At 49.2% G+C, this 12726-nt stretch overlaps 1 protein-coding gene across 2 annotated transcripts; it reads right to left on the bottom strand.

The window, feature by feature from the left end:
- Positions 1-3478: 3478 nt before the first annotated feature.
- Positions 3479-11285, bottom strand: RBM4 (RNA binding motif protein 4). Of its 2 annotated transcripts, XM_055143153.1 has the most exons (4): positions 11127-11285; positions 9843-10266; positions 5787-6477; positions 3479-3883 (listed from the first exon to the last, which is right to left on the bottom strand). In XM_055143153.1, exons 2-3 carry the CDS (start codon positions 10252-10254, stop codon positions 5795-5797), a joined length of 1095 nt encoding a protein of 364 aa, XP_054999128.1. In that variant the 5' UTR covers positions 10255-10266; positions 11127-11285; the 3' UTR covers positions 3479-3883; positions 5787-5794. The 2 variants fall into 2 exon arrangements, with proteins under 2 accessions (XP_054999128.1, XP_054999129.1); XM_055143154.1 differs by lacking the exon at positions 5787-6477.
- Between the last annotated feature and the right edge of the window lie 1441 nt (positions 11286-12726).

The raw sequence follows: 12726 nt of genomic DNA, 5'->3' as shown, positions 1-12726 counted from the left end.
TGGGTCACCCCAATTCTCAGGATGCCGTAAGTCTAATACCAAATATCCCAGATCACCCTGATATTTGCCCTTGTGGTTTTATTTTCTGCGGGGGGGGGGGGCGGGCACTGGGGAGGTAAGGTGTTGTCTTGGTTTTGTGCCACACCCGGCAGTGCTCAAGGCTTACTCCTCCTGGCTCTGTGCTCAGGCAACATTCCTGGGACACTGCATATTGTGCTGTGGATTGAAGGGTGAGCTACATGAAAAGCAGCTCCACTCACTGGCCGGTTTTTCTTTTTAGGTTACAACCAGTGGGACTCGGGGGCACCCCCACCTCTCTGCATGCTCCTTCCTGGTGGTGCTCAGGGGATCTTATGGTGTCAGAGACTGAATCCAAACCTGCATCTAAAATATGAACTTAGTCCATGAAGCAGGTCTGGTCCACACGTCCAGACCCAGTCTGGGTGAGATAATCGGCACTAATCCTCACTGGACTGTGACACCCCAGTGAGTGCTCCCGAAGCTTAAAGGGAGGAGCCTTCGGAGCCAGAGAGACAAGCACCTTGTTCTATTCATTTCTGAACTGTCCACATGAGAAGTGTAAAGCCAGCCAGTTCCTGAATGCTAATCACGCAACTGAATAAAGGCTGGGAAGCCTCCCAAACTTCAGTCATTGGGGCTGAAGCAATAGCGCAGGGGGTAGGGCGTTTGCCTTGCACGCAGCTGACCCGGATTGAATTCCCAGCATCCCATATGGTCCCCAAACACCACCAGGAGTAATTCCTGAGTGCAGAGCCAGGTGTGAGCCCTGGGCATCGCCGGGTGTGATCCAAAAAAGAAAAAAAAAAAAATTCAGCCATGCATTTTTCTTGATAACGTTCTTGATAAAGTTCAAGATAACTTTTCATTTGTTTGGGGCCACACCAGTGGCGCTTAGGGGACCACCTGGGATGCTGGGGATCCAGGCCGGGTCACACCCAGCCACTGTTCCTGTACTACGGCTCCAGCCCCTACTCGTGACAGCAGCCATTATCTCAATTGAACAGCAGACTGTGCCTGCCACTGAAATGGATTGAAGCTTAAAAATAATGAAAAGCTGGTGCTCAAGTGATACCGCCCATGGCCAGCATGTGAGGCCTATAGTTTGCCAATCACTACAAGGTCACATTCCTAAGCGCCAGTCCTGTCCCACATCACGCAGCACGAGACAGTGGCCCCAACCCCCACTTCAGTTCCAGACCCAGGGTGGAGATGCTCACAAAGAAGATGTAAACTCCTACATGCCACCCTTTCAGATGACGTAAGTTTACAACAAAAGCTCACTAACATGGAATCCAGTAAAGCACATGCCTTGCCTGCGTGAAATCTGGGCATAATCTCCAGTACCATCAAAAAAGTTTAGAATTCACTATTTTCCCATTATTCTTTAACAATGCTATTTTCTTTCAACATATACTCTAAAGATAAAAGATCAGAGGCCAGAGTGATAGTATAGGGTGCTTGCCCTGCACAAGAACAATCCCATTTGCCTTCCATCACCCTAATATGGTCCCCCAAGCCCACCAGGAGTGATCCCTTAAGGCAGAGCCTTGAGTAACCCAAAAACAGGTATGTGTCCCAAAAAACAAAATCAAACCATAGGGGTTGGGGCAATAGCTCCAAGGGCTAGAACATGCATGCAGGATGCCTGATCCCCAGTACGTGTTCCCTAGGGGCACAGTCAAGGGCACCCCTAAGTATCGAAGGTGAAATTTCCCGAGCAGAGTCAGAAGTGGCCCCCAAAGGCCATTACATGCACACATCCAGCCCAGATTCTGGATGTCGGGAAATTCTGCATGTTTGCATGTTACAGGTGATCGTGCTCTTAATGGCTCTTTTTAAATTTTTTAATCATTTTAGGCACCAGCTAAGACACTTGTCTTGTACACAGCCAACCCACTTTCAGTCCCTAGCACCCCATATGGTTCCAAGACTACCAGTGATCCCCAAGCACCAAAAACGGGTCCTCTGAAGAGCCCATACAGTGGCTGGAATTGAACTCATGTCCCACAAATGCAAATACAGGGATCTGACCCCTTCGCCATCTCCCTGGCCCTATTGGTCTAAGAACTCACTGTTGGTCTAAGAGGAAGGTTCTAGCCCCACCAACACATATGCTCCCCTAGCAGAGGTAGAAGCCCAGAGCACAGGTGAGTGTGCCCTCAAAACCTCAATTTTGGGGCTGGAATGATAGTACAGCGGGTAGGGCATTTGCCTTGCACGCGGCCAACTCAGGTTCGATTCCCAACATTCCATATGGTCCCCTGAGCATAGCCAGAAGTAACCCCTGTGCATTGCCAGGTATGACCCAAAAAGGTAAAAAAAAAAAAAACAAAAAAAAAAACAAACCTCAATTTTCTTTAAAATCTTTGTGGGGACCAGACTTTAGTTTGAAACCACTTTACCTAACAAAATCATGTGTTATGATCACTTCTGTTTTGGGGTAAGAATTAAGATCTTGGTAGGAAAACAATCATTTCTGGATCAGACATGAAATGTTACAGGGTCTTGCCTAAAACAAGTATCTGCTAGATTGATTGCAAACTGTCAATAGCCCGTTTCCTGTCCCAGGCATCTGAACTAGAACCAGCCAGGTACAGGGGTTATATAGGAAAGGGCTGAGAAACCACCCAACAAAGTAAGCCTCTTTCCTTCTCCGTATCTCCCATTACCAGAACCTACTTTTCTCCAAAGCATGCATGGTAAGAACAGGGAGGTGTTTAGTGTTTGTTTTATGATCCCAGAAGTGCACTCAACATAGCCCCAGAAGGTTGACACTCTCATCCCCTCCCCTCAAATATTTTAAAGCTTGGGACAAAAGCGAGCATGATGCAAGGCAGGGGTTGGGTCTTTCATGTGCTCAACTTCATCTTTCCCCACATCCTCATAGTTTATCAGCTAAATCTAGCTGAGTCTTATCTTAGTCTGAAGGTCTAAGTACAATGATGAGGCAGGTATTGGTGGGAACATTCTGGCCGAGCTAGACAAAGGGGAAAGCATCAAAGTGTCATTTGCTGGACTTGAGAAGCAGCAGTATAATGTTGAAGACTAGCTGTTATTTCTTCTCAGAGGAATCAAAGTGGAAGTCCTTCCCTTTCCAAGACCCCTTCCAAGGAAGTCAAGTTAGATGCAGTAACTGCCTGGGTAACGGGAGGGGTAAGGGACAGAATGATGGTAATTCCTCAATGGGGAACAAGCTGCACCTGAAAATTACTCTAAGTGGAGTTGGAACTCAGTGGTTCAATGGGATAATCTCAAAAATTTACAATCTACCTGGGTTCTTTTCTATGCAGGAACCTCTGCTACCCTCTACTTTCCCTTTTACATCTGCAAATCTAGGAAGTATGGTGAGGTCACTCACTGATAACCAAAGGTCACACTTGACACCCACCCCCACCTCTTTTCCAGGGACCAATGAGAGCCCAGACACAGACCCAAGCAAGAACTCTCTCACAGCACATACCCTAAGTTGATAAACCATTTATTTCACTGGAAAGAAACAAAAGTGATCCAACTCTATAAATCTGCCAGACTCAGGAGTAGCGCTCCTCTCGCCGAGTCACTCCCAAACCACACTCACGGAGGCAGGAGGCAGGGACAGTCCCCACCACAGCTCCCACACAGTGAGGCTGCGGGGTGGGCAGAGCATGAACGGAAGCTACAGAAGAACTGAAGTACAGGAAGAACAGGAAAATCGGCAGGAGAGCAAAGGAAGAGGTGGTCTGAACTTAGCAAGGTAAATTAAGGTCCACGGTTCCTGAGGGACTGAACGAACAGAGCCGAGAACATCCCGGAGACGGGTACCACGAAGGGTGTATTCTCATGCACAACCGCAGCTGGGAATCTCAGCCCACACACATCCCACCTGCAAGAGAGCACAATACAGCAAAGCTCAAAAGGGCTTTCCCATTTAGAACTTCAAAGAACATCTTTACAACATTCTGGTAACTTGACAGTCTGGAAGTTGCCTGCCCTCCCCAGGACCATCGTCTCTAGAAGTGAAGGGAGGGCAATCTGATCTTGGGAATGGCCCTAGAATGTGCGTGGTGGATATGCTGAGACTTATACATATCTAGAGCTAAGACACTATACTCGTGCCTGAAACTTGAGTATTGTAAACCAATGGTAAATCAAATTTTATTTTTAAAATGAAAATTAAAGGGCTTGAAGGCCAGAGAGTAACTTGAAGGTTAAGCAGTCCCAGACTTAGGCTTCTCTCTAAACAGCTTTTCTTTTGATACTACTTTACCATTCCTCCAAGAAAATTCTACATTATGTATCAACTGTCCGGGGAGGTCAGGAATTTAACTCTGTAGGGTCAAGAGTCAAAATTAAATCTCATTTTAGGGGCTACTATAAAATTTGTGTGTGTGGGGGGGGGAGGGGTTTGACCTTGGTGTGTGTTTTGACCATCCCAAAGTCAAAAACCAAATATCCACTTGACGTCTAAGCAAAAAAGGAGCATCAACTGAACAAGCTCTAAGACTCGAGGACAGCCAAATCTGCTGAGGGGAGGATGAAGGGATCAGAGGGCATGTGGAAGCCTCAACACTGTCTCTTTCAGCCCCACCTTGGGAGGGCTCATACCTTCTGCAGTAACTGCAAAGATGACAGGATCGCCTTCCTCTTACTGAAGGATTACAGATCAAAGGTTACATCTGGGGCACATGGGTTACTCAAAAACAAAGGGCACTGAGAATCACCCTTCAGTACAATCTCAAAAACCAAGAGCCCAAAGCTGGCAAGCATCAAAAAGAGAATATATTCAAATGAAGAGCCAAGCGGATCACGAGGCTCCAAATTTACAGGAGCAGAAACAGCCAGAGGACTCTAGGTGGAGTTGGCGGCGTAGGATAACTAGTGGGAGGTGAGGGAGTGATGTGCGTAAGGCAGACTCCCGTTCCTGGGCTTCAGCGTCAGCTAGAGTCAATTGAACAGCTGTGTGGACAGACTTAGGCTACCACATACCTTGAAGAAGTGAAAAGGATGATGTCAAGTCTAGTGCTGAGGGGGGACAGATCCCCCCGCCCTTAAATAAATAAACCAAGTAAATAGGCTCTAAAGGACAAATTCATAAAGCAATGGAATGGGCACTCTCTTCAGGGAATACACCTGAGCTGAGTGGAGAAGCTGGCCGGGTCTGTCCCCGAGATTCCAAGTTGAATTCAATTTTAACAAACAGAAATTACCTTTCTTTACTCCTGACCCCAACTTACCATCAAGTGTTTTCTATAGTTTTCATAAGGGGGCGAACTGTTCAGAAATGGCAGAGATACGCTGCTTCAAGATTAAGATGATGACACCGTGAGTCTTCATAGTAATGGGCCCTGAGCACTAGCAGGGCTTTTGCACAGGTCCTATCAGACCCTCACCCAGTGCAATGCGAACAGGAAACTTGAGACCTTAGTATTTTCAGCCAAGGCTCTGAGAAACGGCACACCTGGGTCTGAGCATCTGAGTCCCCCTCAGTTCGGTTATACCACGTAGGTGTGACCCAAGATTCATCACACCCTTTAGTGTTTCCATTTCCAGGCATAAATAGAATTTTACTTCAACTACTAGGAGCCCTGGAAAAATAGCCATGAGGGCTAAGGATGTTTACCTACTTCAAAAGGTTAAGTTTCTTAAGGACTTCTCCTAGCCTTTGAACCATGCTAGTAACCTTTCCCTGACCCCGCAAAAGCAAGCAAGCAGGGCAGCCTGAGTGAAGCCTTTGGGCTGCAGGAGGAATGGCAAAACCACAACAGGGAACACCCCACCGCTCTCACCTCCAGCTTTAAAAGGCTGAGTACCGCGCCCGATCCGCATACTGCTCCCGCTCATACCGGGCCATGTCGTACAGGGAATTCCGCGCGGCCGCCGAAGCTTGGGACAACTCACTCTCATGCCCGTAACCGTAGCCCTCTCCAACAGTGGGGACTGGGCCTGTAGCGCGACGCAGGGGGCTCCGATCCCGCCCGTAATATGAAGTGGAAGCTGCAGTAACAGCAGCGGCTGCTGCAGCAGCAGCAGCTGTAGCAGCAGCAGCTCCCGAGGTCGGCAACAGGTGTCTATCGTAGGGATCGAGAGAGGTGGAGGTGAGGTGACTGGCCATGGCTGTGTTCTGGACTTGTGGCAGCTGAGACAAGGTCTGCTCTGCGTAATTATACGCGGAGGCAGCTGCAGCCGCCACTGCCTCATAGGACCGGGCAGCACGGCAGCGCTTGTAGTAGGCATCGAGCGCTCCGTACGCGTTGTTGTAATACAATGAATCCCCATAGCTCATGGTGTAAGGTGTGCGCACTGCTCCATATTGCTCATTATACTGCTCGGTAAAGTCTGCCACGCGGCCCGAACGATCTACCGGACACTCTTTGGACCAGTGCCCCTCTTTCCCGCACCGATAGCAGCCGCTCTGGTCTCCCATCCCGGGCGCAGTCCTAAGCCGGCTGGTGGACAACTGCACGTGCATTCTTTTGCCTTGAAGAAACAGACGCAAGAAGTGTTGCTATCACGCTTAGTCATAGCCCCAGCCCCTACCCCAGACACTGCTCATAGCATGGCTTTACGTACATGTCTAATGCAGAACTCATTGCCAAAAGGTAATTTTTACAAATCCAGTATGTAATTGTTATAATGACCTGATTTCAAGCAAAGATCAATTAAATGAAGAAATGTCTCGGTTCTAACTAACATTTATGAAAGAAACTACTCTCACTCAAAAACAAGCATCTCATTCTTTGTCAAGTGACCATGGACAGAGCATTCCAGTGACAGAAGAAAAACCACTGTAAGAAAGATGCTCCCAAAGACTGACACTGGCAAGCTTCATGATCAAGACTGCTCTCCGCAGCATGGAACGGAGAGGCCAACCCCAACTACCTCCAGAAACAAAGAGATGAGAGTAAGACTCAAGGAATCACTAACAGAACTCTCGGGTATAAATCTGTGATTGAGAATGGTGTTTTAAGATTTTTAGGAAAAATGCTCACGAATGTAGGGGAGATGGAGGCCTATTCCTTTTCCCTTAACTGTGCCCTTTAATTTGTCCGTTCTGATAATCATTCTAACAAGGATTCTTTACAATCTGACAGCTGCCTACTATTTTACTGATGCCCTAACTAGGATCAAAAAGGGATAAAAGGAAAATCCAAAAAACCCAAGGGAGGCCATTCACAAGGTTAACTGAAAGAAAAGCAGGGAGAGTGGTGCAAAAAGTGTAAAGCAGGACTGGAGAGACAGTACAGTTGGGTAGCTTGCCCTGCATGCTGCAGACCCGGTTCAATCCCTGATATCCCATACAGTCCCCAGACCACCACCAGGAGTGATCCCTGAGCAGAGCTAGGAGTAAGCCCTGAGTACCACTGGTGGGCCTCAAAAAAACAAAAACTTAAAAAAAAAAAAAACTGGGTAGTAACAACAGTTATTCTCTAAAATGAGAGACCTGGGGGCCAATACAGTTCAGGGGGCACAGCATTTGTCTTGCATGTGACCACCTGGGTTCTATCCCTGAGCCTGCCAGGAGTGATCCCTGAACACTGCTGGGTATGACCCAAAACAAAATAAATTTCAATTTAAAAAATAAAGGGAGGGACAGGAGAGCATAAAAACATGGCAGGGTAGGGACGTTGCTCAGGGTCCATATATGGTGCGGAGTCAAACAGAGGCCTCAAGTGCAAGACATGCATACTGAGCTAGAACAATTACTACATTTTAAATAAAAATTTGCTTACATCTTGGAAATGAAAAATACTACAAATCTAAAGAACTTCCTTGGAGCCAAAGATACTGCACCAGCAGCACAAATGATCCCCCAGCAATGCCAGGATTGACCCCCAAGCATCAGGCCAGAAGCAGTTGACAAACAATATGGAGTACCCCAGAGGACAAAAGAGAAACTTTATATGCACATGTTAAAGTAGCAAATGCTTAGAACCAGGAAAAAAATACATATATATTCATCTAATAAAAACTTTTCCAGGGAAATTAATACCAGGTTCCGGGATGCCAGTAAAGGGGAAACAGGTAAAAGGATTAAAATACAAAAAATAAACCCCCACTAATTCATGCATTCTACCTGGTTATGTGTTAAATATGCAATAAAGAAGTTAAAGAGGAAAAAAGAAAAAGAACTTCAAAGGGCTAACCCCTGTTCTTCTGGCATTTGCCCATGGGACTACTTTGGCACCTAACAAATCTAGCGATAACAAGTGCAGAGCCAAGGAACCAACTATACGCTTTCAAGACATAAAAGTCATTAAGATAAACATCCTGTTCTAAAGTCTGTATGTAGATTCCAAAATCGGAAAACAAAAGGAAGCCTTTAAAAAAATACCTGACCAGATGTCCTTCAAAAATGCAGAGCATAGACCTAACACTAATAAACTGGTAGGAAAAAGGACTGTTTTATAAGTACTACTTACTCTACATTACTATCTAAAAGATCGTATTTAGGGATATGGCCAATAAGGTAAACAGGATATCCTGAAGTTCAAATACCCAGAATATGCTGTAAGGATTTGTCCTGAAATCAGTCCTTGGACCTCCACTTAGGCAAGTGAGTGCTACAGACACCAGCACCTCGTCTCACTGGAGTAATATGCAGAAGACTTCAAAAATTAGATGCCACATCACAAAAGCAACCTTTGCTCCCAATTAAGTTGTTGACTCCAAATAATTCTCAACTTACCAATTAAAAAGGAAAACAAACTAGACCTAAGAGACCTGCATCTCTGTCCCTTAATAATGCACAATACCCATGACAGAGCACCTGGAGCTTGCTTGAGGGATTGATGATCAAACACCTCCAGCTATAAGAAATATTCGAGTTAAAGGAAATAAACATGAAGACAGCAGCAATGATTAGCGAAGAAGAATGATCAGGATGTTTAGAGGCCATCTGTTTGGGCTAGGAGGGTTAAAATATAGGTTTAAAATGTTGCAAGGAGGGAATAACCCCATAATTTGGAAAGGGGTTACAACCAAAGTAAAAGGTATTTTATAGACATAGGGGATCCAAAAGGGGTGGAAGAAGTTAACTCACCATAGTTACCACACCCTTCCCAACTGCCACTGTGGCAAGAGTTTAGAGCTCAAACTATGTTAATACATTCCAAATATTAATCCAACTGGTATCTTATACTACCCTCTGGACACACTAATTCTAGTCAAGGCTTTAACTTAACAGCTACTAGACTCTAGCGAAAAGACACTGCCATCAGGATCCCTTAACTGTAATACCTCCTTTCTCCTCAGAAATCTCCCGAATTAAATAGATTTATCCTGGAATGGTCTCTTCCTCAGAACAGAACTTGGTAACAGAAAAGCAGCAAAACACTTTAACCTTCAGAAACAATTAGCTGAAGAAGATGAGTGTTATCTTTACCAAGAAGTTCTGAGTTGGTCTCCATAGGGAGCTTCAGAAAGACTCTGCTCCGAAGTGTTGCTTAAGTTGCCTTTGCCAGTTTCTGGAAATGTGAAGTAACTCAAAGCTGGCACTATGGTGAGGCAATAAATGGAGCTAAATTCTGCAACCTGATCTATGATCAACCCTCCCCTACCCCCACCCTCAGGTAACTAAAGAAATCTTCCAATTTTTTTACCAGTACGTCAAGTTTTAGGGGCTGCAAACTAAAGCCCCTAAGGTCCCGCCCCCTCCCTTTTATCTTGGGCGAAAACCACGGGGTCCCAGCATTCTCCATTATGTCCACCCCCTACACTGCTGCCTTTATCATCTGCTGGGAAAACAGCTGTCAGCCTGACCTCAAGCCCTTCCCTTTACTTATCCAACCTATTCTCCGTTCACAGATGCTGTCTGCAGGCCCCTCGCAAAGAGGGTGGTTCACCTTGAAACTCTGTGTTGTCGAGGCCCCTGATGGCCTCCACGGCATCCTCCGCGCGCTCCATGTGCACGAAGGCATAATCTTTCACGATGTCGCACTCAATGACCGGCCCGTACTCCTCAAACTTGGCACGGAGCTCCTTGTTGGTACAAGTGGGGCTGATGTTGCCCACGTGCAGCTTGGTGGACGTCTTGCTCTTGTTCTTGCTGGCCTCCACGTTGATGTTGACCCCGTGCAGCTTGTAGTGGTGCAGGTTGCGGATGGCATCCTCGGCCGCCGTCTTGTCCTCGATGTGCACGAAGCCGTAGTTCTTAATGATGTCACATTCCAGCACTTTCCCGTACTGCTCGAAGAGGGAGCGGATCTCCTGCTCGGTGGCCTCCCGGGGCAGGTTTCCAATGAACAGCTTCACCATCTCGGACGCGGCCTGGGAGAGAGGAAACAAAGTTTCTAACCGAAGGCCTCCGGGGCCCACCGCGGGTGGGGGGGGGGGCTCGGGCCCGCCATCTTCGCTCCCTCAACCGCCCCCACCCCGCCCCCACACACTATAGACCCCACAGGGAGGCGGGAGCGCTCCCCGCCACGCATCGGAAACGGCCCCAGAGAGATGCCGGCATTGGAACGGGACCTCGCTGGGAGACAAAGGGGCTGGAGAGCCGGGGTCGCTTCGGAGGGGCACGACAGTGACAACACAAACGGGCACGCCGCGGCGTCCCCTAATTCTGAGCTCAGGCCCGAGGCCCAACGGCCGAGCCGGCCCCACGGCCCGAAACGCGGCCCGAGGCTTCCTCTCGTCCCACACGGCCGAGGCAGCCACCATCTCCGGCCAGCGGGTCTGACCCCAGGAACGTTCCCAAGCTCCCGGGGACGCCGCGACAGGGGCCGCTGTGGGGGCGCCTCAGGCCGCGCGCGGGGGCTCCACGCTCGGCCGCCCGACGACCCATGCCTCGGGGCCTGAAAATTCTCGAAACGAGATGAGAAACCCCCCTCCCCCCCGGCACCCCGGTCGAGAGAAGCGCGGTCGTCTGGGCGGAAACCTCGAGGCCGAACGCCGAGCCAAGTCCGGGAGAGGCAGGATGAGGAGCGAGCGGGGCATTCTCGGGGGAAGCGGTGGGGGAAGGGCGCGCCTCCCGCTTACCGCGCTGAGGCCGGCAGCGAGGCCGGCGCTCGGCCAACGGGGCGCGGAGGCCGCGGCCGCACTAACGTGGCTCTGAAGCCCAAGGGGCTGAGGTCAGGCTTAGCAGGGAAGAAAAAGAAAAAGAGCAGTGAAGGGGCTCGGAGTCTCACCCGCACGGAAAACAGCAGGGGCTCTCCTCGCGGCGCGGACGATTCTGACAAAACGCTAAAATGGCGGCGGCCGCAGCAGTGACTCTGGGTAGAGAGGGGGAGGTGAACCTACCACGGGATTGGCCGTTCAATAAAGTAAGAGGCAGGCGTTCCCCCCGGTCCTCTTCCCGATTGGTTACCACGAACGCCAATCACCTGAGAGGCCGGGAAGAGGAGGAAACGTCAGTAAGCCCGAGCTTTCATGCTAAAGCCAATGAGCATCAACCTCGCCAAACCGAAACCACTGATTGGGCAAGAGGTCGACGTGGAGGAGGAACTACAAACGTAGGCTTCGCCGGCGGCGCTTGGCCCGCCATTAGGCGGAGCAAGCCACAGCCCTGGTGCGGCGTCTCTAGCTGCAGGGCACCAACTTTGCGAAGCTTCCACGTTTCGCCACTTCCTCGTGCACGCCCCGACGGTATTCCGCGTTCCATTCGGCCTTCTGCCCCAATTTCTAGCCCTAACTCCCCCCCCCCGCCCCCTTGCAGCCAGGGTACTGTGGGGCACAGCTAACGCAGATCCGACGCCAGGTAGTGCGGCGAGGCACCTACTTCTCCCCGCGAAGCAACCAACCTCCTCCGAGGTTGAATCCACGGTGGCCCTGGCAGTACCGGGGCGCCCGGCAAGTCAAAAGGGCTCTGCCAGGTAGCGGAGGCTGGAGGCGCTGAGGACACGTTTCCTCTAGGAAGCAGCCTCCTGGGGTCCAAGTTGGATAAACCGGCTTCTCTGTACGGTGGAGAAGGAGAAGACACCCCACCCCGCCTTGAGGGGAAAAAAAAGTGAAGCAGCAACGGTTTTTGTTTCATTTTATTGGGCGCCATCAGCCAGAGCTGTAGGTTCAAACCTCTAAAACCGACGGGAGAGGGAAGAGCCGGAGCCCAAGCAGCTATGAACAAAATACAATCAAAAGTCACTTTGTCCAGCGTCCGGCTGCCTAACATTGTCCTCCTCAATCCTGTGGCTTCTTCACAAAATCCCATATTCACTGAGCAGGCAATAACCCTTCCACCGCAAGGCAGTTTTTGGAGAGAGAGTTCAGGGGCAAGGGTGCTGACCGGCAGAGCGTCCCACCTACCAGCAGAAACTGTTCGGGAAGAAAGGGATCATGAGCACGAGGCGATCTACGGTCCAGAGCGCCCCGCGCCCCTGGCAAGGGTTGGCCGGAGAAGGAACGGTGACCAACCTTCAGGGAAGGGAATGGGCTTTTAAACCTGACATGACCAACTCCACGATGAAAAACGTCAAGAGCTTGCCCTCAGGTGGGTCAAGAATACACCTTTACACGTGTAGTTAGCAAAATAGTCACAGATGTGGTCAAAATACATTTACAGATGTTGGTCCGTTTTCACTGGGGATGCTGCCACTCTGAGGAAATGAAGAGAACCAACTTCAGCTGCGTGTGCCCTTCCCTGAGCCGGTCAGAACTCAATCTCGGAAGGAGGAGGCATGTGGTAAAAAAAAAAAAAAAAAAAAAAATTTCCCTCAGGTCCATTCAGTTTTATCTTCCAATTTGGTGTGTGTCCCAACAGCCGTGTAGATAAAACTCTTCCAAAATAACTAA

The sequence above is a fragment of the Sorex araneus genome, chromosome 6, assembly GCF_027595985.1.
Source record: "Sorex araneus isolate mSorAra2 chromosome 6, mSorAra2.pri, whole genome shotgun sequence".
NCBI lineage: Eukaryota > Metazoa > Chordata > Mammalia > Eulipotyphla > Soricidae > Sorex > Sorex araneus.
The sequence above is the reverse complement of the archived record's forward strand: the minus strand, read 5'-3'. Positions and strand labels throughout refer to the sequence as shown.